At 39.4% G+C, this 27,554-nt stretch overlaps 1 protein-coding gene across 2 annotated transcripts; it reads left to right on the top strand.

Annotated features, from left to right (window-relative positions):
• Positions 1-1,744: 1,744 nt before the first annotated feature.
• On the top strand, positions 1,745-27,554 carry AQP9 (aquaporin 9). 2 transcript variants are annotated; one of them, XM_057382767.1, is made up of 6 exons: positions 1,745-2,078; positions 13,283-13,409; positions 16,862-16,999; positions 19,120-19,238; positions 20,842-21,059; positions 25,301-27,554. In XM_057382767.1, exons 1-6 carry the CDS (start codon positions 1,977-1,979, stop codon positions 25,461-25,463), a joined length of 867 nt encoding a protein of 288 aa, XP_057238750.1. In that variant the 5' UTR covers positions 1,745-1,976; the 3' UTR covers positions 25,464-27,554. The 2 variants fall into 2 exon arrangements, with proteins under 2 accessions (XP_057238750.1, XP_057238751.1); XM_057382768.1 differs by lacking the exon at positions 1,745-2,078 and adding an exon at positions 2,116-2,221.

The following is a 27,554-nucleotide window of genomic DNA, read 5'->3' as shown; positions in this document are numbered from 1 at the left end:
AAAAAACCCAGGGATCTTCCTTTGAACTCACCGGACTCTGGGAATGTGAAATCTCCCCAGATAATATTTTCCATGCACATTTGGAGGCCTTCACAATGCCAGAATTCATTGAGTGTCAAAAGCACTGTCCCATCTGTGGTCAACAAGACTGACATCAAAACGGCGGGGAAAACAAAACCCTGCAACAACATTTTTAGTGTTAAAGAATCAAGGCATTACTTTATYCTRGCCAGRATGTTGTTCTGGCYAGGATGTGCAACAGAAATCATTTCATCCACACATTGCCCAGGTGTGCAGAGAAAAATCATTCCATGACACATGAATTTTACTTTTTCATAAACTTTATACAGTCAAAACCTGTAGAAATTCATTGGTTCAATGTTCATTGGTCCCAAGTTGTGCAGTGCTTAGTATTTGGTTTTCTATTGGATACAGATTTCTCTGACTCTGATGCTAACTTGGTCCTCATTCTTTYCTCTCTTTTCCCAGASCAGGTGTCTCCAACCATGCCAGGGGTGATGCTGGAGTTGATATTCATTAATGGTCATTGGTGGTCATTATCTTTTGTGTAACTCCCAGTGTGTTGAGATGCTAAGCTCATCACTCCTTGAGTGATGAAACAGTMCTTTGAAAAGAAACTTAAAATTCCTTTCCCCCAGGGCAAAGGCAAATGAAACASCTGACTAAAGTTACATAMATTTTTTWAACTGGTATATTTTCCAACAGTCAGGTGACTTCTGCTGCAGGGAATACACATCAGATCCAAGCAGGAGGCAAGGAGGAGCATTGATGGGATAACAGAAGTGGAATATTTCCCTAACCCATTAAGGCTCTGCCCTGTTTAGGACAGATACAAACCAAGATACTGAGCAGCTGMAATACATGCCAAAATAATCCACCAGAACTGGGCTGAGGTTCTGGTGTCAAGTCAAATGACAGAAAATACTTGTAAATCAACCAGTGTCAAGCKCAAGCCTGTATCACATCTGATAAAACTCTTCGAGATGCTGAAGAGAAAAAAGTGTAATATTTTTCTCTAGACGGTCCAGTTCTTTGAGAAATTCAGCAACTTGAAGTCTTAAGACCATGGAAAATAATATTATAATGATCCATACTATAGCAYCCACACACTTTTAAGCTAAACATATAGGAGATACATGGTCACTYAGTGACTCACTTCCCTGTACTGCCTTGTAGGGAGCCACTGGATTGAAGCAGATTTCATTAAATGTTCCTAATCTATTCTGCCTCGTTGCTCTTTTGTAAACAGGGAAGTTCACTAGAGAGCAAGGCATTTAGTCCAAAAAGAGTATTGTGAGTGAATATGCAAATTCAACACACACCACCAAGGTAAGATTCCTCATTAGCCACTGAAATGGCTCRGAAGTTAAGGGCTTTTGTGTGCAGGGTACAGCACAGCATTCTTCCAAGCACTCGCTCTCTTTACAACCTCCCCTTGAAAAATTCTTTGACAGCCAATAGCAGCATGGTTTAAATCCCAATCTAGGTCAGAGAGAAATTTGCAGCTATAATTTTATTCCTTACTTTGTGGTTTGTCTTTTTGCCTTTCTTTTTGATCAGGATGATAGAAACAAAATTTTATTCATTCTCACCAGGATTAAAAAAAAAAAAAAAAAAAAAAAAAAAAAAAGTTACAAGGGAAAGGTAATGATTAATCCATTCTGTAAGAAAAGAGAAAAAATCTGATTGTGAACTTACTGGTATTATCTAACCAGTATAAATAGAAATGTACTCAGAGAAGGCATTGGATGACAAACCCATGATGAATTGTTAGGGCATGTTGAGTTGGTTCTGTCAATGCCTGCAGTCAGATGATTTCACTGGCTGTACAAGATGCAATCTCATATTTCAATGTTTAAGTAAAAGTGTCAAAGTTCAGCTGAAGCAGGGACGAWTACAGAACAAATTTTGTGTGTATTTGTAACTAGGGCACCAGAGCAACAGAGGAAGCCAAAATGAGCCGGAAAAGCAAAAGGAGTTTAAAGGAGAAATTTTCCTTGAAGAATAGCATGGTTAAAGAAGCCCTCTCAGAGTTCCTGGGAACTTTTGTACTGATAGTAAGTGTCAGATGCTTTCCTTTCTTCCTACTAATCTAATGTTGGACAGTGCTTGTAAGGGGACATGTACGTTTTACGCTGCTGTGCCAGCAGCGAGGTTACAGCCTGACCATGCACAGCTTGAATGAATTGCTCCTATGACGGTAAGTTYGTAATTCCTTTCTTCATCCCAAGTAATTATCCCTACCTACAAAAATCAGATAGTTTTATGTATTACAATTGTCTGATCARCATTAGATTTCATCTAGGAGCAGAATTTCAGTGAACATTCTGAAAAATCCAGTTCTGCACAATGAGTATTGTTAATACTTCTCCTGTTTTTTAAAAACTCAGCAGTTTGTTTTATGCTCCAATTCTGTTTACACTAACAAACATRTTGTACTGCACATTTAGAAAATTTTAGCTAAATTGTTGAGTTGTTTTCCTGTGCAATATAGAAATTTAGCTGTGTGATTTGTAGTGAGTTTATTGGGAGTTGCATTGCAAAATCTTTGAAGATTTTATAAGTTAAMCATTTTTTGCTTTGTTTTTAACTGTACTACATAAATTATACATATATTGCTTGGTCCTACAGCACTGCTATCACTTAGATAAATATCTAAATTGCCTATTTTTTTAACCCCAGGTTTTTGGTTCTTTTTCTTAACTTCTTGCTCAGTTTTTCTGTGCATTTTGTACTGAGACTGTGACTCACTAGGGGAGAGACCAGGCTAAGAGGCAGAGCTAGAAGTCAAGCAGCTAGACTATTTATGCCAAACTCTTTATTTCTTTCTCCTTTTGGTCTGAACAAGGCAGTCTTGCTTATTGCTAAATATTTCATCATAGTGAAAAGGACAARAAAAAARARMAAAAAAAAWGYAGGCATAGTACTGACATAGTAGGTTTTATAACTGTAACTATATTAGCTAAATTTCACGTAAGTCATCTAAAAATTCCAGTAGCTCATAAAATAATGGAAATTATGGTCTTTACTACACTTCAGCTAACTGAAGTGTGCCAGCACTAAAATAACATTATTCTCAAATTTAATACCATCCATAAGACATTATTACAGTAAGGAGCACATTTAGAAGCAAGRAGCACAGAGCACTTTACAAACATTAATGAACTAAGTGTCACAACACCCTGGTAAGGAGGGGAAATGTCATTACCTTCATTTTGTATATTAGCAAACCTGATTACAGCAGCCTGCACAGGAAGCCTGAGGCAGAACTCTGAATATAACCCACATCACCTGACTTCCAGTACTCTGTCCTCGCCACAAGATCCTCCTCCTCTTTCCATTAAGGAAATTAAGYAAGAGAAGAAAACGTATTAAAGCGCAGATTACACTGCAAATGCTATTATTTAAGGTCCTGCTGCACAAGGCTAGAAGGAAATGCAAACCCAGATCCCCTTTTCTGCTATATTCACCATATGAATGTAGTAGAAAATGAAGGTACAAAATTGTTTTTGATAATCGGAGTTTCTAATTTCTCTTACCCTTTCTAGTTTCAACTTTAAAGCAAAAAGAGACTCACCTAGATTAAACTGCAGCTTTCTCAGTGCTTGGATATCTCAACTTGTTTTTAGACTGCACAAGTTAGCAGCAGTGCAATGTCTATTGTGCAGAAACTGCCCTTTCTGCTGTTGTTTATTGCTATYGCTTTGCAGATTTATCAGCTAGTAAGTACTTTAAGTACAGATAAATATTAAACCTTTAATTTAAATTAGAGCTAATGAAAGGTGTGCCTTGGTAAGTCAGAGGACAGAAATCCTTGAAAAACAGACACCACATAGGCAAAAGAAGTGACAATAATAGGATGGTTGAAGAAAGCTATGTCTTAATGCTGTTACAAAGTGAGAGGAGAGTTCACAGCCTAAAGTACAGCTGATTCATGTGTTTGTCACTGTGATGGATTTAGAGCCTATGGAGAGCACCTGAGCCAGGGAGCAAGGCTGAGACWCCCTTTTACTCACAGGCTCTGTCTGCAAGCCAATGCTAACTGACCACACCTAAATCTGGGACCCACTGCTGGGAGTTAGCYGGGTGAAGTTCTGTCCCTCCAAATCATTTAATTCTATTTTATCTGGAGAATAACATCACAGGCCACATATTAACAGGAGCTTAAACTACCAACTAACTCTCAGCCTTGCAACATGACTTTCCAAACAAGAAATCTAGAAATTGAAATCACTCATCAAACAAAAACCCAGCCTTCACCTTGGGGTGTGAAGGGTGTGGCCTGAAATGTCCGAGAGATTTGAGACAACAAGCCTTGAGAAAGGCACTGGGCACACAGTTCGGATAACATCTCCTGGTCAGCCCTACTGAACTTGCTGCAATTTGCCTTGCAGCATGGTTTCAGAGCACGTAGCAAAACACTTTCTGGGTGAAAATAAAGTAGAAGGTGATATCCAGAATCATAGGAAATGTGTTGACCATTAAGGGATGTTCAGTCCAGTGGATCAGACTGGACATGTTCCAAATAAGTAATCCCTCCTGAGAGATCCATGGTCAGGTTCTCAGGTGCTTATATTACACAACTTGATAATAAAGACACAGCCCATGTGACCCCACTCTCTGCTTAGGAGAGCACCCAATTTCAGTAAGAAAAACTAAACTCCAGGAGCCTGGAAGCATCCTGAGGTGGGAAAATACCTGCCCATTTGCACCATGTGGCTGAGAGCCAGCGCACACACACATTTCCCAGCCTCAGCCTCAGCCTTCTGCAGCTGGGACTGCCCCCAAGGTCTCCCTTTAGGAAGAGCTCTCYGTTCTCCATCATGTCCCCTGGTTCAGTGCATTCCCTCTTGGGGCTCCTGTGAGTTACTCTCGGGGACAACATCTGTGTGCCAGCACAGAAGAGTCAGGAAGCCATGCTGCACCAGATAGGTTTATGTGGCTTTTTAGTGAGTCTGGCTGGAACTTACCTATCCAACTGCTTCTCTGCTTTTAATCATGCTTCTCTCTATATTCCTCTTTGGAACTTGAATGCATTGGTCTCAACCAAAATGGGATTAACTCTGATTTATGCCATTATGTATATCTGAATTGAAASAGTTCCAAAAAGAGATGCCAAATGGGCCATGTGGCTTCCTTTAACAGCTACTGCTCACCTAACAGTGTGTATTTCATTTTCACTCTCAAGAGCATCTTATGAACAGAGTTTCCCAGAAAGGAGCTGCACAGGAGCCAGGATCTCCTGAGGCCASAGCAGCGTACACTTCTTTGCTGAGACAAAACACAGGCTTCCATTTAGCACAGAAATACAAGTGGGGKGTATATATCCTCCTAATATATATACACATGTACATATATATATATACATATATATACACACAWRTATTCCTATAAGCCTGATCTCCAGCTGGTGGTAGGGAGCCTCTTGCAACTCCCATTGAAGCAAATGTTTGTGTGTGCTTAGAGGATGCAGGCACAAACATGAACTGAATACATTACAGCCCTGAAACAATCCAGCTGGTGAGGAAGGCTATTTATCATCAAAATATTTTAGCCTTTTTTCATATTCTGACCACTTCATTACGCATGCTATCACTCCTGCTCTGTTACAGAGTTGAGTCTCATCAGAAAAAAACCYGCAAAGATTGACATTACATGGATTTGCTCAGTCCAGAAGATTAAAATTTAAACAACTTTTCTATATCTRTTTTTGTGGTCCTACATTTTAGTGCATGTTAACTACAATGCTGTAGGGTAACATACATCCCTTATTCCAAACGTGCATTACAATTCTCATTAMGTGATGTTATTACATGAAAGCAAAAGTAGCTTTTGATCCTTTGCTCCTTAAGTAAGTGTTTAACAYTTAACACAGAATCACTACTTAGAAATTGTAAGTAAAGATTAATTYCATGTTCTAAATTTTTGTAAAAGGGAAACTTTTCTTTCTGCATACGATGAAATTACAGCAAGTTTTGTTTAAGGTATAAAATCAAATAGCAGTACTTTCTAACACTGCCTTGTTTGCTATCAGCAATTAATTTTTCTGGACTACAGAATCTTCTATAATTACCTCTCAGTTTGTCAACTGAGAACAATATCAGTATTATATAATAACCTCAGAGAAGAGGTTATTAAAATTTATTTATAATTGGTATTTAAACATGTCACTAAGCTTTTTTACTATTATATAATGCTACAAATACCATGAGCCTTAGCAGTGTTTGCACTTTGAAAAGCAGCTCTTGTGTCAGAGATCCATACATTTGGGCCTCTAGCAGCAATAATATAGTACAACCAATAAGTAATAGATGTCACTCATGAATACAACCTTATGGTTCTATATATTTTGATGGCATTAAATTTTGCTWATGATTCTGGTGAAGATATACAAAGTCTTCCTCTTTTTGAAAYTGTATGAAACCAGCATCACAAACAGAAGACAAAGTGGCAACGAAGACCCATAGTTGTGCTGAGCTTAAGGAGGTGTTCTGGCATAATGGTGTTATTTCTATAATTTTACTACTATCAAAACAAATTTATTTTCTAGACAGCCCTTTTGTTTTAGAAGTCATTCTTTAATTCAGCTGACTATTTAGCAGTGTAAAAAAATTGAAAGGAAAGTTACCTAATTGTTCTTTTACCMCAAAACTGTGGGAAATGTTTTGTTTCCAAACCAAAGAGGTTTCCCTGTATATAGCATTCCAAACTTTGAGGTGACTCWGATGTTGTGTTTAATGAAAGCTTTGAAGAAAATTATCTTCATTTCTGCAATGTCAGCCCCAGCACATAACTCAACTCTCATTGTTTAACCAAGAGGTTCCAGTAAGTTGAAMTTAATTTTCCAAAACCCTTTTCTGTAGAAGGAGAAAACTTTTTCCCAGAAAGTTTGCCTCTATAGGATTGAAGTGTAGGCACCTCTGCCTGAGCCTGGTATTAGACTTGCATCTTTCCAACATTCAACTGTGAGTGCAAAACTTGAATTTATGTTTTGCAGACACAAATTTACAAGGTGTTTTTTCAAAAGTTTCACCAAATAAAAGAAAGGTAATAAAAGTAATAACTTTTTAAAACTGTCATAAACAGCTGGAGAACAGAATAAAAGATAATAAATGTAGCTTGTGCTATGCAGTGAGTTTATATCTTTGCGATCTCCACAGTTCATTAAACCATTCTGGTTGAAAGTGAATTGTAAGGATGTCTCCAATCCATGGTCTGGTCTGAAGGCAAATGTGACTCAGCTCCTCTAACCCATTCATCACAGGTTTCTTTATTATTAAAAGCACTCAGCTTTCTTTTTTTCCAACAGAAAACAGCTCAGCCTTTAGTTACTCCTAACCATGTACCTCTAACCATGAGGACATCCAGCTACCCTGTTTCTGCACCCAAAGGAAAGAGGAAAAGAAAAGGAGCATGTACAATGACACTCCAAGGAGCAGACAGAAAATCCCCTTTCTCAGAATCTCCAATACCCACTTTTGCACACTTTCTCAATGCTACAATCCCCTGAGAGTTGGTACAGAGACTAAATATACTTGAGGCATTTAGAAAGATTTAAAGCATTTCAGTTGTTTAGGAAGCAAAGAAGCACATCTCAGCTCAAGAATAAATGAGTAAGGTGGGAGGGAAGCWGCACCTGAATAGGTTGTTCTTCTCATCAAGGCTGCTAGGTAAGATTTTGTTCCTTTGCCTGGCCTTTTCTTTCTAGCCCTGATACAACAGACAGTGTTTCACTCCTGAGAGTTTGCATCTGAATATCACATTTCATTTCCTTTCTCTCTGAATTTCTAAAAATTAGTAAGAAAATAAAAATAGTCTTCACTGAAGAAACTGACTCAAGCCAGTTCCCCTTGATAATTCAGGAAAGAAAAACATTTAGCATTTCAGGATGAAGAGTACAATATTGATAATAATAAAATRTGAGAAAATGCAGACTTTTGCATTCTCTCTAGATGATTTCAAACTTTTATTTGTCTCCTATTGCATATACAAGAGCACTAATAAAAATTTAAAAGCATCAGTTTATACAATRTAGCATAGTCTGTCCCTCAATATTTTCACTATTTTTTCCCACAAAGCAACTTGAACCTGATATTTATATGTTTGAAAAGCTTTACATACACAATTCATGCAAAGATTTATTAAATTTACATTCATGTCTCCAAGTAGTAATGCTTTCTGTCATTAGAAAATGGTTTCAAAATGGCAATATTTTTAAGGCTTATGTCTGTACTATTTAATTAATTAAATGATAAGGGTTTGGGGTTTTTTTCACCCCTTGTTTATTAGATACSAAGTSTGGGAAAAAAAAAATCYACCTGAACCCAAGAGGATATTGGTTGTTTCCCAGGAGATCATCAGGAGAATGGATATAGTGATTTTTTTATTGCTCTAAGCTTGATTAAATTGTAACATACAGAAAAAACTCCTCACCCCACCAAAACATTTCTCTAATGATAAAATAAGAGCCATGTGCTTTTAAAGTATTTTAAAATTACTTGACTGGTAAGCTGTATTTTTATCTCCTCTTTAAAAGCTTAAAACACTCTCTGATTTAACAAAATATAGCAAATATTAAACATTAAATTGGATGAGGACTGGTCTTTTCTGAAAGGAGTTTCCTGTAACTTGAATTCTTGCAGAGCTAATGCCTTGAATTTTAAAAGATCTAACATGTCTCTGTTTTTGTTGATTTTAGCATTACAGTACCTATTGAAAGAATGCCTAGGAGCCCTGTCTGAATTAAGATCCCTTGTAATACACAAACACAGCAAAAATACATCTCTCTGTGGAAAGAGTTTCTAACATTATAAAACATCTTATTATGAAATTCAATAGGTAAATTCTCAAGCAGACTTACTTTGTAAATGAAGGGGGTGGAAATGAAATAGAGTTAGGAAGGCACCACCAATTTAGCATACTTCAAACTCAAAGGTTTATTTACTACTTTTATAAGTAGCTAATCCTATTTGGAAATATTAATGTTAGGTAGGGGAACTGCRCAAGACTGAAGTACACCATGTATACCATGAACAATGCTGTGAAGTTTTGATTGACAATTTTGGTCACAGAGATCCCTACCTGCAGAGGAGGACAAATGCAACCACTTTTCCCAACCAAAAGGATTCTCTGATTCTTCCAGCCTGTACTCTTGCTTTTAAGGGACTAATATGTAGTGCTAAGTCTGGCTGCTTGGAGAAGTCATGGAGGTTTCCCTAAGAAGTGAGCCAGGGCTTCCTCTCACATCCTCCAGTGTCCCAGCAGTATCACCGAGCTCCCACAGGCTGGGGACGGACAGGTTTAGGACAGCAGAGGGAGGGACACGGCCTGAGCCTGATATACTGCACAGCCTGAGACCCCATCCCTGTCACAGCTCTGTGCAGGGACAAAGGCACCTGTGGCACCCTGTCACAGCTCTGTGCAGGGACAAAGGCACCTGTGGCACCCTGTCACAGCTCTGTGCAGGGACAAAGGCACGTGTGGCACCCTGTCACAGCTCTGTGCAGGGACAAAGGCACGTGTGGCACAACCAGCACAGCACAGTGGGCCTGGTCAGGCTTAACAACAGGAGGGGACAAGTGACAGGCTGTCACTTGTCACCTGGAAATGCCTGTCTGCAGAACAGTGGGGAACAGAGGTGGAAGCTTGGCATGGGGAAGAAGMAGGATTTCTGCCTTACCTGAACAGAGGCAACCTTACAGAAAATTGTCAGCTGGTGGAGGCATCCTCAGAGAGTCTTTTTAATTAGCTRTGATTATTGAAGTACAATTCTGTCCTGAAAATTGACTAAACTTGAAATTCTGAAGTATTTTTCTAGCATTTCCTGTTTGAAAGGGTACATCAGCTGTGCAGCCACCGAGGCCACACTGCCTGCAAGGACACCTGTGGAAGCCCACTGCAGCAGTGACCCAGCACAGCCAGAGCTGGTGATGTCCAGGGTATCACAAGGCACAGTTCATTGTCTCCACACTGCTAACAAACAAGAGACTTGGGTGCTTCCCTAATGTGACAGTCAGAGTGCCTGGCTGTAAATGCATAGCACCTCTAGGGCTGTGTGATAAGAAGGGGGCTTTTTTTTTTATATAAGCATTCTGCTTTAAGATGTCTGAAGCTTTACTGGCCACGTAGAGAAATAGATCTTACAGAAATCCTATTTTCACTGAAAAATGCCATTACAAACTTTTGGAAAAATCCAGAAAATATTAAGATGGAGGCAAAATGATCTTTAGTCTCTCTGATGAGTTAGATACAGAAAGTCCTGCAAGCTTCCMGGCAGTTACAGGACCTTATGTCCATTGAAAGCCAGTTGTTTTCCTTTTCTGACATTAGCCTTGTTATCCAAGACAAGAGAAGGATCTAATGGGCCATGAAGCAAGTTTTTTTCAGCAGAGAAGGTTCAGACAGGTATTCCACACCCAAACACATTCTTTATGACAGTAAATGAATTACTTTTTTTTTGTTCATGAAGTCAGGGCTGAAACTACTCCAGTAAATTTAAGCAGATCAGGCTATAGAAAACTGCTAAAAGGAAAACCTGGTAACATAAGATAGACAAGATAAGATGAAGAGATCTGGCTATATTGTACAGTAAATTAAACTCCCATTGAGTTTCGTGGGTGCAATTGATGGCAGAGCTTGGCCTAAAATCCTAGAATATTTAGTTACAACTTGATTATCTAGTTGGCTTTAACTCAGTCAAGCAAAGACTTACAAGGTATTAAATTGCTGTTCATGTAATTACATGATTAGGTGATGGTTTCCAGTTGTGCCAGCCTAGCTACATTAGGTGAGGCAACTTTTCTTTCCGTCTTAAAAGGTCAGCAAATGGAGAAAATATTACAGTGACATGGCTCAGATTTGCAGGCTCAGTTCCCAGTTGTCCCAGCCCTGTATTGGCACATACTGASTGCCTGCAATAGTGTTCAGTCATTGTACGTGAGCAGGTTCACTGAGTACAGCTGTGTTCCAGCTGGCTTGTGTGAATTCTCTGTAGTGTTTTCTGAGACTGGTTAGCACAGAAATGGAGCATCTGTAGGTGTGTACTTTGCTAAGACCTGCAGAGCAGGAGCTGCTACACAGGAGAACGACACAGCTGTTTCTGTATGACTCCCCTCAGCTCTGGTAATCAAGGAAGGGAGGCCACAGCCTTCCTCTGTTATTTCCTTCCCTTCTCTTGTGAATTTGTAGTTGATAGACACAGATGTTGCCCTCTCCTATCCTTTTTTATAATCATCTCCTCTACTCACGTTCTCTTTTTTCATCATCCTTACAGAAAGGGGTAATGTTTTTAAAAGAATGGCTTTTTCTTTGAATCTGCAAAACTTTGCCTATGCCATTTCAGAGCACAAGTGCACACTCTACTTGTAGATTGAATTCAGGCAGCCAGCTCAGCCTGCACCCTAGCATGTGTAGGGGCACAGAGCAGCATACTGAGCTTGCTCCTCATCTGAGTCATACCTTTCACAAAATGTTACTTGGTGCAGTTTCTGGGGAAAGGAATACTCCCTTTGAGAAATCTGGAAAGTGATGACTATAGTGTGCTAATTCCACCTCCTCTACATTCTTATCTTAAACATAATGAATTCCAGCACACCCATTCTTTCCACATAAACATACAAATGCATTATGAATTGTCTCATATGAGTTTTTTAAAACCCATCTAATTGCAGTTGTGAACAACTCCAGTGTATCTGATTTTGTTTGCTATCTGTAGGTGCATTAGTGCTGACCACGTGCATTGCTGGGTGTATGATGGAGCAGCRATAGCGTGGTTAAGATGCAAACGTGTGTCATCCATTGCACAGCAGCTGACTGCAGCTTGCACTGTGTCCTGCAGCTTTTMATTATACAGTCCAATAAACTGCAGCTATCTAACACCACCCTACCCTTACGTAACCAGAGCTGTAACACTCTGGCACCAGACAATGTTTTGTTTGCTTACATGATTGTGACCTCAAGGCAAGAACTGAACCTGGGTATATGACACAGTCTCGGGACACTTATAACAGAAACACTGTCTGCATTACAGAGCTGGTTAGGAGTGTAATTTTGTTGAGAGCTTTTCTGTCACATTTTGGTATTAGCCAAAACCCWTGGGGAAATAATGGAAACAAAAGTATGAGTTTGCCTGTTTAAATTGCATCTATTCTAGTAGAGTTGCCTGTAAAATGTCAATCAACTAATYTTTTTGGTACAGCCTATTTCCAAGGCAAGAGAGATTTTCCCATTGCTTTGCAGTTTCTGAATTCAGCTGCCTTGCAACTGAAAATAAGCAATTAAGGTTGCTCAAGATCAATCTAGCTACATCTCCAGAAATGGTRTAGTTCACACCACTGCAGAGAGGCAAAAGTTTTCAGACTATAGATATTATTTGAGAGCTTCCATAGAGTGTCAGGTTCTTGGTCAGCAGAGCACATAGGCATATATTTTAAAAGCAGATTTTGAAAGATACAGTAATGGATCAGCTACTCTACCTCAAATTAARATGTTTTTGTACCTTGGAATGTCTTTCCTATCAACTTTAAAAGGACCTAAACATATGCTTGAAGCTAAGCAGAGGCTTTAGAGCTGAATAAACATCATCTTAAGCAAATATTTAAATGTGTTGCTGAACTTTATTCTGTGAAGAAGCAACAAAAACCCGAAATTAGTTTAAATCCATTTAGAATTCCCCAATGTGAATTATTCAGATATCCCCATTTCAGTTATTTGTTCAAACTGCAGAGCCAATGAAATATTTTGCTAGAGCAATATGTGATATAAAATTAGCATAACAATAACACACTGTAATTACCAAGTTGTCTCAATCCAAAGTTTCAGCATTGAACATTAAAAGCTTTTTGAACTATATTTCATAATGTTTACAGTAAATTTTTCATTGCTTATGACGATCTGGAACTGAAAACTTACCATACAGAATTAATTTCACTTTCAGATGCAGAGTTTTTTGTTCTATTGTAGAGACTGTGAGATCTTGTTTRGGCTCCCAGTTGTGATCTATAGCCCATAATTGTGCTTGGGAATGGCTTTCTGTATGGAGAGGGGTCCTCATTAGCAGAGGACCTCATTCTTCCTCGTGACAAAGACGAGGAAAATAAAAAGGRAATGTGCATTGCAGCAAAGGTAACAAAGCACACATGACAAATTCTAGCACTGTTTCAGTATTCAACATTTTCTGCTACACCAGAACAGCAGCAGAAGTCACAAACAATAACATTGGACAGACACACTGGTGATTTTACACTTCTCTTTCAAAATGCAGGCTCTTGGATGTGGGTGTGTGGGACAGGCTGTCCTCAGCCGGGGAGAGCACGGAGGGCCCATGACAGTATCGGTGGGATTTGCCATGGCAGTCACCATAGCAGTCTATGTGTCTGGGGGCGTTTCTGGTAAGTGACTTTTCTTATATAGTATTTATTTCTACAGTGTTAAGGCTCCCTTGTTAAATGGCTTCCACTTCATGTAAAAACAATCATGAAGACAGCAACAGTTAGCACTGTTACAGCAGAGCCCACACCAGTTTTGTTAGTAAATCTTGAGTGTTCTTATTTCCTTCTACTATTTTGTTTGACAAAACCTCCCACCAGACTCTGATCTCAACTACAGTATGCAAACCTAGGCAGAACTCTGACTTTTATGGGAAGTATTCTGTACAAACCAGAAATCTACTTGGTGTTGCTTTGAAAATTCTATCAATAGAGATGATCCTGGACAGCACAGGCACTGTGTTTAAAGAAATATCCATGAAGAGCAACCTAGCAGTCACCAGATAAAATGGTGGCCAGTTTCACAGAAAGTAAAATGACCCACTAATGGGTGTRATGAACAGGATTCACCTTACAGAGAAGAATTTATTTCTTCATATCCTGTGAGGCAATAGCAAGTCTGCTCCTGTCTGATTATTCACAGAATTCACAGAAGCAGCAGATCATAGAAAGCAGAAACAGCAGAAAGATTCAGTACCAGAGAAACATTGACAGTGTATCACTGGACAATGCACTGTCCTTTCCCCTTTATTTCTGCTGTAACACTTCCCCAGGATGTAAGGGTCAGGAATCTCTCTTTRGTCCTGCTGGGCTACACAGGGTCCACAAGAGCCATATTGGATGCTGCTTTGGCTCCTAGTTCCACCAGTCAATTTGCCCAAACTAAGATAAAAAACATTAGCATAACTGCTTTTAACAGTTAAATTCCTCCTTTAAAATAGAAAATTATGGGTTGTAACAACACACAATATTGTGCATGAAAATACACAATACTTTGTGTTTTATGCAGTTTATATTGGCCTTTAAAGCAAATGGTGCCCTGGTACTCCAAGTCTCATGGACACATTTCTCACCTTTCATAAAGAGGGTAAGGTTGGTCTGGACAAATTTCTGTAGGTATAAGTAGGGTATTATAAATAATTACTGTAGCAGAAATTACTGTGTCCGTTTCTCTTTTACAAATTCTCTTACAGGGGTGTTATGCACTAGAAGGTTTTCATTAGAAAGGTTCACATTAGAAAGYGCTCCAGGTTCTACAAAACAGGCAGTCTTGTCACTGTCATTGACACAGACCAGAACTGTTCCTTAGTATCACAYAAAATTAATTCAGCAGTACATTCCTATGACCAGAACAACTTTAAACTGCAGCTCTTAGCTTACATTTAGCAGTGAACTCTTCTAATGCAGTATCATGAAAACTAACCTGTGAAGACCTGTCCTACATTTGCACCTTTAAGGGMTATTCATCGCCATCATTATGTAGAAAATTAGAGTTCAATCCCAGCAGGGCAGAGCAGTTGCAGATGTTGCAGTATTGTGCTTCCTGTGSTTTTCCCATGACAAAGGATTCTGCATGCAGTGCATTTTCTCTGTGAAGGAATAGGAACACATATTTCAACAAGGCTGTTACTATCCAACACACAATTACTAGTGGACACTTTAGAATATAAGTTCCTTTGTAGAATTTGTTAGCAATTTCTGTGGCTCTTGGGCCAAAGTCTCATGTTTAAGTACAGCTAAAATATTTTGCATCAGTTTTCTTTTAAATTCTAAATTAATGGTAACAAAATACATCATCTGCATGCTTGGTGAATTTTGGCCTTTTTTTTTTACTTYGGAAAATTTCCCTTTTTTTTTCTCCATCCTGTTTTCTTCAATATCAAGATAATTTACCACTTTTCCCAACTTAGCACTGCAAGCTCATGGCTGTGATCACTGCAGCTGTGAAAGAATAGGGAACACCCTGTCCAAAGTGGAGGGCTTTTTTTAAACCAGTGGCACAGGAACCAAGAATCTTGTAACTCCCCTATGTGTCAGCTTAACACCCTYCAATTAGACTTTTCCTTTCCAGATTTAATGTTAATTAGCCATCTGTAATATTATTATGACTTGTCCTGGCCATTATAGTCACCCTGTATTATATACAGGTGGGGAACAAAATCAGGTGTTGAAAGAAAGGAAAATTATTAATTCCAGAGAGAGTAAGGAATAAAAGACAACAATTAATCAAAATTCACATGAAAGGCTGTTAAACTAGTGCCATCTATCTATTTTCTCTGTGSTGAAGAATGTGAAACACAGTGAGGAATTCAACATTTAATTCAATACTGGTGCTACTAGGTCAGAGTTTTGGCAATGATACAAAGAAGGTTTTATCCAGCTTGTTATCTGTGTTTGTCAGTTCATTATGTATCAAAGGTGCCTGGATTTCATAAGATAATGACTCACTGACCTGAAGTGCAAACAAACACAGAAACTGTACATAGAGGCCCCTTCTCCACCACTAACCTTTGGCAGATAACTAACATGCTCTTTCAGTTATTTTACCGAAGACAAAGGCCATTTTTTCTGATATACGTACAGACTGAAATGAGACTACCTGGAAAATAAGCAAGGGATCCCATGTCCTTGCAAAATTTGGGGGTTGCTGTAAACAATAAAATTTTCAAAGCGCTTAAAACATTTTTTTGTTGYTGACAAAAGATATTGAGGGAAGAGCCTACCACATGACATAATAAATATATTTTAGAAACTCAGATTGTCACAGAGAATCCCAACATTTCTGGAATCTTTTTTATGCATGAGTTCAGGTGTAGCTACTCCTGAATAAAAAGGAAGCAAGTTCCACAGGAAACTGTTTCAGCACAGTAGCTTTATCAGTTTCCTTATCATGGACCTTTCTGGAAAGCACAAGAACTAGCTAAAAACACGGTAAAGGACTACACACTGCTGCACCAGAGCGCATCTGGGCATAGCTCACCAACAGCCAACATGAAGCTGGACAGCCCTAACATCATTTTATTTTGTTTGCATGAAAACTGAGTTCCTAAGTAACCCCAGGCTGAAATCAGGACCACAAACATGACTTAAATCCAGGACACTCCAGAACTGTCTTGAAATACATGCTCAAGCCAGTAACAGTCCTTAATCATAATGTGTGTTTGTGAGACAAACAATGTTCTGCTGCCCCAGTCCTCCCTTAAAGATAAAAGGCCAAAGGCCTTGAGGAAAGAGAWCATGCGCAGAATAAGGGACCCTCCCATCACAATCAAAGGGGCAGATTTAGTAKTTTTCTAGAAAAGTTGTCTATAAGTTACATATTGCAGGACAGCAGTCTGATAAATAGCACAGTCCAAAATATCAAGTGTAAAGATAGATCTTGGTGGCTTTCACCCTCCCTCTTATTTCATCCAACTCATTTCAGTTTAATTGCAGTCAGCATTTAACTGCAAAATAACATCTAGAAAATCATGTACTAGTCTTGTGTTCAAAAGAGCCCACATTTTTACAAATCCTTCACCTATTCTCATGTATCTGAGTCATCCATGTGACTTAATTTGTGATTTATTTTTCAGGTGGTCACATAAACCCAGCTGTTTCATTAGCCATGTGCGTGACTGGAAGATTAAAATGGACCAAATTACCAATTTACATATTAGCACAACTCCTGGGAGCATTCGTTGGAGCAGCGGCTGTCTTTGGGATTTATTACAGTGAGTACACCTTAGACATGTTCACAGGACAAACTAGAGGTCAGGCAGTCTCTGAGGCCCCAATCTTTCAATGAATGTCAAGCAGGCAGAGGACTCTTGTTCACACAGGGCTAATGGGCGGACTGAAGCTAAAGCCATAAAGAAGAAAGGAAGAAGGGTAAAGAGTTTTAAGGGAAAAACAATGGCTTGAACATTCCAGGTATCCTACAAATTTACTGAAACACTTAATACTTCATGAAATGTTCTGATATTTAGAAAAATTATTCATAGGAAATCAGATACTCTGAAATCCTTACTGAGAAATACATGATCTCAAATTACTTAATAGTCAGGACATAGGGCTATCCATCTTCCAAGCAAATTAGAAACATTAAAGACCTGCTACAAGTGCCTGTAGGCAAGAATCACCAACATTGTTCATTGAGGGTACAGGATATGAGATCAAGTCCCTCCTGACCAAACCTCAGATCACCCTAGAGGGGTGGCTCTCCAAGGCAATGACATCCAGGAACAGTGATAAAGAGGTCACATATTCAACAGGGAAAAAGAAAAAAATTACCCCATCCTTGAGTCACGCTTTTTTTGCAGAGTATGCCACAAAAGGAAAAAACAGTAACAGACTGATTGACCGAATTAATCTGTTCAGTCAGATCAGTTCTGCAATCCCCACTCCAAAACTCTGCTTCTCTTGGCTCAGCCCATCTCCTCCAACATCTCTCTCCCAGGGGTTCCCACTGTCTKCAGGCAGTGCTGGGTCTAGGTGCAACAGAGGAAGCATAAAAATGGAAATGTCCTTTGTCAGGTCAGTACTCAGTACCCACAGTAATCCTGAAGAGGAAAATCTTTAGGAACCATGAAGACTGTTTTGGGCTTGATGTTTTTTTTTTTTGTTTTTTTTTGAGGTTAGTGTTAGAATTTGGAAACTGGAATTCTAGAACAAGATTTCTGCCYAAATTGAAGTCCTCCTCAAGCCTGACAGCCAGAATTAGGGCTGTGGCCAGGATGCAGCAGTGTGTCAACATGCACACGGGTTGAAGGGGAGTCATATTCTACCAAAAGAGTAACAGTCGGATAGGGAGCCAAAATGGGAAACTTAGGGATAGGTTAGTGACATTCCTGATATTCAGGAGCASAGGATTTTCTCATATCACTGCCTTTGCTCCAGTACTGTGTCCTCCTCTTGCTCTTATTAATCCCCAAACCTACTCTGTATATTTTTCTTCCTGTAAGTTGTAGGATTGTCATGTACTCATTGAGGTCCACTGAAAACTCACTAGTAGAAGAAYAAGCGTAAGATCTCATCCTTTTTTCCCCCCCTTAACAGTTAAATGCCACAAAATTATCATCAGTGGAATGACACTCCAAATGAGACCCTGATCAAAGTAAACAAGTAAAATTCTCTGCACATATGTTGAGGCTTTAGGCAAAGCTAGAAAACACAGAAATGAGGAGAAATAGGTTTGTCTTCTAGCTTCGGGAGGAGCTTACCACCCTCCCCATGACTTCCGTGAGAGATGGGGAGCTAGTTCTTTATTTACAAGTATCTTCTCATCACCAGATCTTCAAATAAAATAGTGGATTGGAGTTTCTTACTCATGTCTGTTAATGATTATTTGAGTGCTGCTTCTTAATATTTTTCTATTTCTAAAATTGCACAACTGTCAAATGGAATAGCAGTAATTCCTGGTGGCAGGGAATTCCCAACAGTCAGGATGCTGTGCATTTCTTGGGTCATCATCAAACAAACTTAAAATGTAGCACCTCTTGCACAGTAATACATCTGTATTCAGAATCACAAAATGCTTGGCACTGAGTTTGGAGCAATGAGCAGAGGAAAATGAGCCCCATTTGGAAAGCTATGATGCATAAAATGAGTAATTCAAGGCACAGGAGGAGAGATGAGACAGGAAGGTATGATGAGTACATCACCTAAAATCCAATAATGGCACTCCCAGAAAAAAGCTTCAGAGAATCACAGAATTATTTGGGTTGGAAGGGACCTTAAAGATCAGTTTCAACTGAGAATGTAAAATACACAGACCTATCACATATATTCTAATCCTAGAAAACATAAAAATGTTTATGGAGAAGTGCAAGTATTTACTGGCTGTTKTCTATAGGTGCCCTTATGGAGTTTAGCGATGGAAAGCTTGAAGTCACGGGACCTAATGCCACAGCACAAATCTTTGCAACATATCCAGCTCCCCATCTATCCCTCRTAAATGGATTTGCAGATCAGGTAAGTGCACTTGTTGTCTTAATTCTACAAATTAAACATAAAAAGACTTGTAAAACCAAGCAGTAAAAAACTGCACCTCACCATCCCATCTCACCATTTTGGCCAGACATCCCCATGTACAACATAGTGAGAATGCAATGCTGTTTGTAAGGGGCTACATCTTAGTAACATTTTACAAGCAAAATAATTTCAAGTTGTTCTTTTCATATATATCATCTTAAGTGTTGCACTCAATATATCTTTAAAGCAATATGTATAAGAGGTTTTCCTCAGTGTAAATCAATGTTTCTCCATAAATCTCAGCAGCGTCATGATCATTTACGTCAAAATCCACCCATTTGGTGGACTTATTATTCCTTTAATAATGCTTAAGCAGACAGTTTAACACACCCTGAACAACTCMGTTTTCTGCTTCCACAAGCCTCCTCTCTAACCTGTTTGCAAAGAGATTTGTAGTATTTATTTTTTGAATGACTGAATCTGAAAAAATCTCAACCTCATTTTTAATCTGTATCCTTTAATCCCATTTGTGTAACAGCAGAAAAATGAAGTTTCATTATCTTTTATCTACTTCTAATCAACTTACCCTTCTTCTTCAGGAATAATGAAACAAATACAGCATAAGTAAGGAGTGAAAAACAAGGGATGGTCTGAACACAGGAATTCGTTATTTAAAAGACTGAGCAATCTGTCTTCAAAAAAATATAAACATTATTTTGAAGTTTTGAAAGAAAGACAGTTCTGATCTTTGGATCAGTCAACAGATTTTTCCCAAAGATCTATTTATCAGGCATATTTTAAAACAAACCTAAAAGCACATGAAAAACAAAAAAGTTTTAAAACCCTCAAACTTAAGCTTCTTCAAATCAGTAYAGAAATTGAAAGTTTTGACATTGCTGAAGCTTTTGTCTGTTTTCCCATCAAGTTAATTATTAGCAAAACCAACATAGACAAAGCATTTGATTTAAGCAGAGCTGTACTTGCATTGAAGTAAATCCAAGAAAATTTCCTTCATGAACTCAATTAGCATATGCAATACAGAGTTCATGTTACAGTTATACGTGCAACCCTAAGTTTAGCTGCTYAGCTTTGACTTTACAGATTTCACTTTTTCTTCTGATGTTATGCAATGCCTGGATAAAGGGATGCATATCTAGTCTATCAGCATGAACTACAATCACATAAAACACTTCTGTATCAATGRAACTGATTGCACTGCTACAGCAGCAGAACTACCAAAAATTGAGTGAACAGAAGTGTAAAACAGATAGGAAAAAAATGTGGAAACAAAGCATTAGACCTCACACAAGAGATGTCTTTTAAATACTCTGTTCTTTCCACACGTGGTTGCTGCAGGTTTGTTTTTTTTTTTTTCAAATGTCCTCAGCACATTTCTTATCTTTGTCTTTCAGCACAGATAYCAAAACTTCTCATTACTGTGAAGCAGAGAGGCTCTGCTACTACATTGCTACTCTGAATAGTGGGATAAAACTAAATACCAGCTCTAAGCCACTCCAATCCACAAAGCTGCCATAGCCCTCTTTTCATTATTGGAAAGAATCTACACATATTTATTCAATATTCTTTTCTTTGCCTTGCCCAGGTGATGTCAACAGCTTTTCTTCTTCTGGCTATTTTTGCTATTTTTGACACCAAAAATAACAGCGTACCCAAGGGCCTGGAGCCAATTGCAATAGGACTTCTTATAATTGTTCTTACTTGCTCCTTGGGAATGAACAGTGGCTGTGCCATGAACCCGGCCAGGGATCTCGGCCCAAGGCTCTTCACCGCTGTTGCAGGATGGGGGATGGAAGTATTCACGTAAGTATGCCTGGAGATGAAGTCAAATGCTCCTGGCTAAAATTGTTTCTCAGAAAGTAAGATCCTGATTCAACATGGTACCAAGTCATACTTTATATACATACAGGTAATTCTTTGCATACCAGAAGCAGGTATTCATGCACTTTAAGCCACATATCCTTTAGGAACTGGGCTTTAAAAAGGATTTCCTGTTCCTAGGGCAAATCAAACATGCATAAGCTCTAATATCAATCATTGTTTCAAGCAGACCTTTCCCAAAATATTAGAGATTCTTAGAGGTCACTGAAAATAGGAGTGCTTTTTTCTTGTGTCCTGCAGTTTTCAGGAAAAAAAATTAAATCAGGAGAGAATTAGGTGGAAATATTTATTGGGTGCTCTAGAAAAGAGAGACATATCAGATTGATTTAGCCTATTATTACTGCTGAGTTATCRCAGAAATATACAACAATATTAAAACCCTGACTTCCTGGCTGGGAGTGAAAGAGTGAGTGGAAAAGCTCCCTTCATTTTCCCACATTTCAGAGCCCTCTCGAGTCCCCAAGTGTGCATGCACACGCTCTTGGCTGGCCCAACGCACAGCTAATCATTTGCACATCAAATCCACAGCTTACACATATCCAGTGAAAGAGGCGCTCTGGGATATCTAAGTAAGAGTAATCTGTCATCGAGAAGAAATATTTTGGTTTATTTTTGTATAGTTTGTTTTTCCACTTATTTACAAGTAGGAATCCCCAGTAGTACTGTAGGCCACTGGAGAGCTCTGGTTAATGGAGATTTTATTTTAGCTCCTTCAGTAAGCACAAATAATCTCTATTTATTCAGTATTATTTCTGTTTACACAAATCATGTACCTTATTAGAGGAAAGCAGTCTCAAAGCTTTTCTCATACAAAAATGTCAAGCATAGCACAGCTGAAACAGGCATCCAGCCACACCACAGGCCAGAGCCRAGGCTGGATGTAAGCCGGCTATGGTGAGCCGTCACTGGGAGATCAGGTCACTGCTCTGGTTATCTCCAAACTATCCATGCCTAGTAGCTCTTACCACTGCACCATGAGACTGCACTTTTTTAAAAACAAGGACACAGAGTGACATCCCACACTCAGGATTCTCCTCTTTCATGCCTTTGTAATTACAAGTAGCTGCTGACTGTCGTATTAGCCATGGTGTCATTCTATAATCTGCAACATTATGAAGTTGGCTAGTACATTACTGACAGAGTTTAGAAGCCTGACCRTACTGGGATCTAGTCATAGAACACCTGCAAACTCCCCTTCTCTCCAAAACTATGGTCGTACTCTTTACATTAAAAAAGACAAGAAAGTTCTACATCTATACCAATATAGACTCTTTCCTAATATAGCTTAAGGATTTATATGCAGAGAGGGAATGCAGTCCCACTTGAAAGACCTTGCTAAGAAATTTGAAAATGCGAACACAAGAAATGAGGTACAAGATGTCTGATCCTTGCCAGAATAAACTTACACCAATTTCAGGGATGTATAAATTGAGGAAAAAGTCTTCCCCCCTGCCTTCTGTTAAAAGGTTACAGCWACAACTGAGTTCAAGGGAATGATACAACAGGAATGCGTTCTGATTTATTTACTGTGCAGATCTAGGTGAGACTTAAGAAGAAATTGAGCCCTGTTAGATAGCTGGAAGAGCCATGGGAAAAGCCTGAATGATTGTAGCTCGGATAGTGAATGGCCTGATGCTCTGCTGTGCTTGAACGACCTAAAATGACGCAGAAACAGTTGACAGATAAACCTTGGATATCTTCATTTAAATGGAATTCACAGCCTTGAGACAGGCATGGTAAAGGCATGTGCAGGAACTAGTGAGCCAGAGCAAGAGGAAGGGCTCACCAGAGCAGTATTAGTGCCGGCATTTGAAGGGAGCCGGGGACACCCCGCGAGCGGCGGAGCGGAGCGGAGCGGGCTCGGCGCGGTAACGCTGACACCTCGTGGCCGCCCGCTCCCCGCGGCACCGGGGACGAGCCGGCAGCACTGAATTGCACGTGGGGAAAGGTCAGGATACGCATCTCCTGTTTGCACAGGGACTCGGACGGCAAAGCGGCCTCAGAAGTATTTAGCATTGTTCCTGGAGCGCAGCACTGCAGCCCGGATTACCTCACGTACAGCGGTATCTCCCTTTCCCTTAGCAGCTGGCCARTGAGAGGTGTATCTACAAGTTTAAATAGGCCGAAATTCCCAGGCCACGTAGCTTAGACACTGTAATTTCCTGGGGATTCTCGGAGCTAAGCACAGTTCTGCTGGCCGGGCCCGTGTGCTGCCTCCTCCCCGCAAAAACAGTGCCCAGGGCACCGGCGATGGCAGAGACAGAGCTGGGTGTTTTCCTGCTGTCTGGCAGCAAAGCCGTGCGCTAGCTTACAGCCAGGGGCCAAGGGCACTAAGGGTCCCTGAGTGAAGTGATCTGTGCTTGTCACAGAGAGTTCTTGCTCCTATGCCAATGACAGAGCACTGAGTGTCTTGGAAACTCCTAACTCGGCTGTGTCCTGATCTCATTGCAGTTTTGGCAGCACCCTCTACAAAGGCTTTACACCCATCATCTCAGCACAGGGTGTCCACAGCACAGCTGACAGCAGCTGCTCAAATACAGGCCATGATTTGCAGAAGGTCATGCAGGGGCTGACAAAGAACCTGGCAGTTCATGAAACAAGCTGAGAGAACCCTGCCAAGAAACACCTTCATTACGCACCCATATATACACACATCACACAGAATGCATGCAAGTACTTGATGTAGCTTTTGTTCTGCTGATTAGTTCAATAAAACTTAGTTCATGCTTGTTCCAGCAATTCAAGGGCTCAACAGCTGTCCATGATTCAACAACAAACAGATTTATAAACTCAGTGGAACAATATCARGAGTTATTTTATAACCTCAGGGCAAATTAGGAGTAAGTCCATCCAAGGGTATAAACATATGCATCCAAGGTATTTTTGAACAATCAATAACAGTATCGTCAACAGAGCACCAATATTTTCCCAGTTGTGTTCTTGCATTGTAACAACCAAAAGTTCACTTCTGAGTAAATCTATACAACTGGGTGCTGAATAATTACCTTTACAGTTTAAAAATTCCCCTGTAGCTACCTGTGACGTTCTTCTCAAACATTAATTTGTCCCTTTGTATTTCTGGGAGAAAAAAAATCTCCATTTTCAATATGCGTGAAATTGAGGTAGCTGAGTTTTCACTGGAGACTTACATGTTCAATTAATACAGCATGTTATCAAATCAAAACACCTTAATGCACACTTAAGAGTCTGTGCTCTGAAACCATTACTCAGTTACTTACTGTCTGAATGTGCACCTGAAGGAAAAGGAGAGCAATTCTACCAGGCCAATCTTCCTGCATATAGAYAGTTATTTACTTCATACAGTTCAATGGTGGATTTCTTACTTTAAATATGTTTGTAAATCAACAGATTTTAAATTAAATCATCAGAATTGTGCAAATGTAAACATTTCAGTGGACTCAACATGTTGGACTTTCTTAGTGAAGACAACAATTCTAGGATTAAGTTTTAGGTGTACAAAACTTCTAAGCACACATTTGCCTCTTCTTGAAAGACCACATTTTAAACACAGAGATAAGWTACTACATCATGAAATTTGAATCTTGACCACACTAGTCAAGAATAATTATCTTTAAAGTCACTGTGTTTTATTACCTTGCTTAAGGCAAATATACTCAAAATCCAGTTTAATCTATTGCATTTGTCAAGAGGAATACTGCATATACTGTTGCAGATGCAAACTTGCAAGTTTCCATGCAGATGAGATAATTCACTTTTGTAACATACATTTGCTTAGACCACTCCTGACAATCTATTCATGAGCATCTGGGGACAGCACAAGTCAAGATTGCTGAGCAATAAATATGTCCCTGTTCATTTCATTGTAAGTCAGCGAAATCCGCTTTTCACAAGGGAGAAATTATCCTCTGTCCCAAATAGACATGCAGTAAAAAGGCCTTATTTTCTAAAATGCAAGTACAGCACATAGACCAACATGCCTGGTGCTTGTTATTTAGCATTTCAATCAGAACCAGCCTGGGCAGGGCAGACAGGGGCGTCACCCATCTGCAGAAATGTGAGACAAAATAGAAAGGTCTCCACTATAGCAAGTGTCACACCACTGGATCTGTTCACTGGCAAATTCACAGGAAGGTGTTCACTAGAGTAACAAAACACTAATTCTTGTTGTTTTTGTCTTTCAGAGCTGGTAATAATTGGTGGTGGGTTCCTATAGTTGCACCTCTGCTGGGAGCTGTACTTGGAGCAATGATCTATGTAATTTTCATTGAAATTCATCACTCGGATCATCAGCCAGGAGAGGAAAATGAAGCTCATGCTAAATATGAATTGACCAATATGGCGTAAGAAGTGAAGAATTTTCTACATCATTTTGTTGAACACTTTTTATGCAAATGGTTGTTTGGACCACTGTATGAAACCCGTATGCCTCAATTAGAAATACACCTTTCAAAGCAGAAATTCTGTATAGAACCTCAAATTGAAATCTTTCCACAAAACACTGGACTGATCACATCCAAAATTGGTATCTTGAGTATGGGAAGCCTAAATTGTTCTTTTCATGGCTTTTAGATCAATATCTCCTAGATGCAGTTGAAGTGAGATGATGCACTGACCTGTTAATTTGACTCATGTGATCTTAATCACGTTGCCTAATTAACTGAAAATAGTAGATATTGACACAAAACTGCATGCATAGCTAGTAAATGGGTTCTGTGCTGAACTAACTTGCAAGAGCATCACTCACATCATAACAATGGCTTGTCTAAACATTTGAAACAATACTCAAATTGGCTAAATGCCAACTGAAACAGTTTAAAACAACTTATTAAATTTTGTGGAGCCACTATTGAACAGCAAGAAATCAACTCCTCAGTGATTAGGTTTAGTAACTCAATATATGATCATAAAAGTAAAAAACTGTTGTAAGATCAGCACCAAAGAGACAGAGGGTAACTTCCGCACAAAGTCTTAGTAGCACTAATGCTTAGTTATTTTTAGACTATTTACTTGACCTTTATGCTACCCAATATTAAAAGCCTTATGTAGAATTCTGATCTGAACCTCTTCCGCTGTGCTTTCTGGATGCAATTCATTCCTGTGGAGATGGCCCAGCAAGAGGCTTATGCTGCGCAGTGTTCAGCACAAAGTCTATGTCTGAATAAGCTTTAAAGAGTTCTGCTGCTGMTGATTTACATAGGTGGATTTCATCTGCATTGTGGGAGCAATTTTTAATTTGGTAGYAGTAATTAAAATTAGAAACTGGTCTCAGATGTAGTCCTAAATCTGAATTCCCCAAGGAAGGCCATATCCACATCAGAGTTCTGAGTTCTCTCACTAAGGAGAAATGGTTGGACATATACCACTTCCTAAATATCCAGCCTTGAAAATGAAATTATTTCTGCTTAATCATTATGAATTGAATGTGTCCAGTTAAATCAAAGTTTATTTCTGTTATGTATACATCTATATATGGTTGGTGGTGGTGATCATGAATAAACAGACATCCGATTCAGCAGTGCTCCTGAGCTACTTTCATGGGTAAACTTTAGAGCACCAGTTTTAGTTCTCTCATTTGAGGGTGCTCTTCCCTTTGGATTCCTGTAACTCTGCTCTCTCAAATTCCACACTACATTCCTGATTTCACTCCTGAAGTGAGGAACCCTTCATGTTGTTACTAATAGCCTGTGCACTTCTGTGAGGTATCTACAGAGGAGGTTTACAAAACACTGTGGTCAGAACCTGCCTCAGCACTTGGGCAGATCAGGCCTTTGTCACTGCTTGTCTTGATCCCACTCCCTGGGATGCTGTGCCAAATTCATGGCAGCAAAGGGGCAGAAACAGCAGGTCAAGCAAAGCTTTGCTTGCTGCAGCTTAAAGTCAGATATTGCAGTATACTTGGGGAGTATAGTCCCAATTTTAATTAAGTTTCTAAGAAAACTCACATAACTGTAATGAACTCAGGCTACCCAGAGACATATCAGCCCTGTGCAAAATGCTCATTTGATTCAGTTGTGTCTCTGCTGTATCCATGCATATTTGACTGCATCCTTTTATCAGTGGCTGGAGAGTCTCAGGAACAAGAAGGGATGGCTTACAGAAACAGTTCTCAATCCAAGCAGAGAAGAATGAAGAGTAAAAAGTAAAAATTAGTCATAATTGTAGACCATTTATTGAYACAATCTAGATCATCTGCTCTGCATATTGATAAATTGCACCACATAAACCAAGATGGGGTGTAAAAATAATTGCAAACTGATCCTTTGTTTGCCCCATCCCTTGGTGATCCCTGGGGCAGGAGCACTCCCAGGTGGCTGCCAACCTTCTGTCTGCAGAGAGATTACAGAGGCAGAAACAGTTTGAGGGCTGCCCTCGGGCCTGAAAAACATTTACTCTTCCAGTGACACCAACAACTAAAATGATATCTGCGCAGAAAGT

The sequence above is a fragment of the Malurus melanocephalus genome, unplaced genomic scaffold (genome assembly GCF_030028575.1).
Source record: "Malurus melanocephalus ecotype Western Australia unplaced genomic scaffold, MMel_1.1 scaffold_586, whole genome shotgun sequence".
In the NCBI taxonomy this organism is placed as follows: Eukaryota; Metazoa; Chordata; class Aves; order Passeriformes; family Maluridae; genus Malurus; species Malurus melanocephalus.
This window is presented reverse-complemented; position numbering and strand designations above follow the sequence as displayed.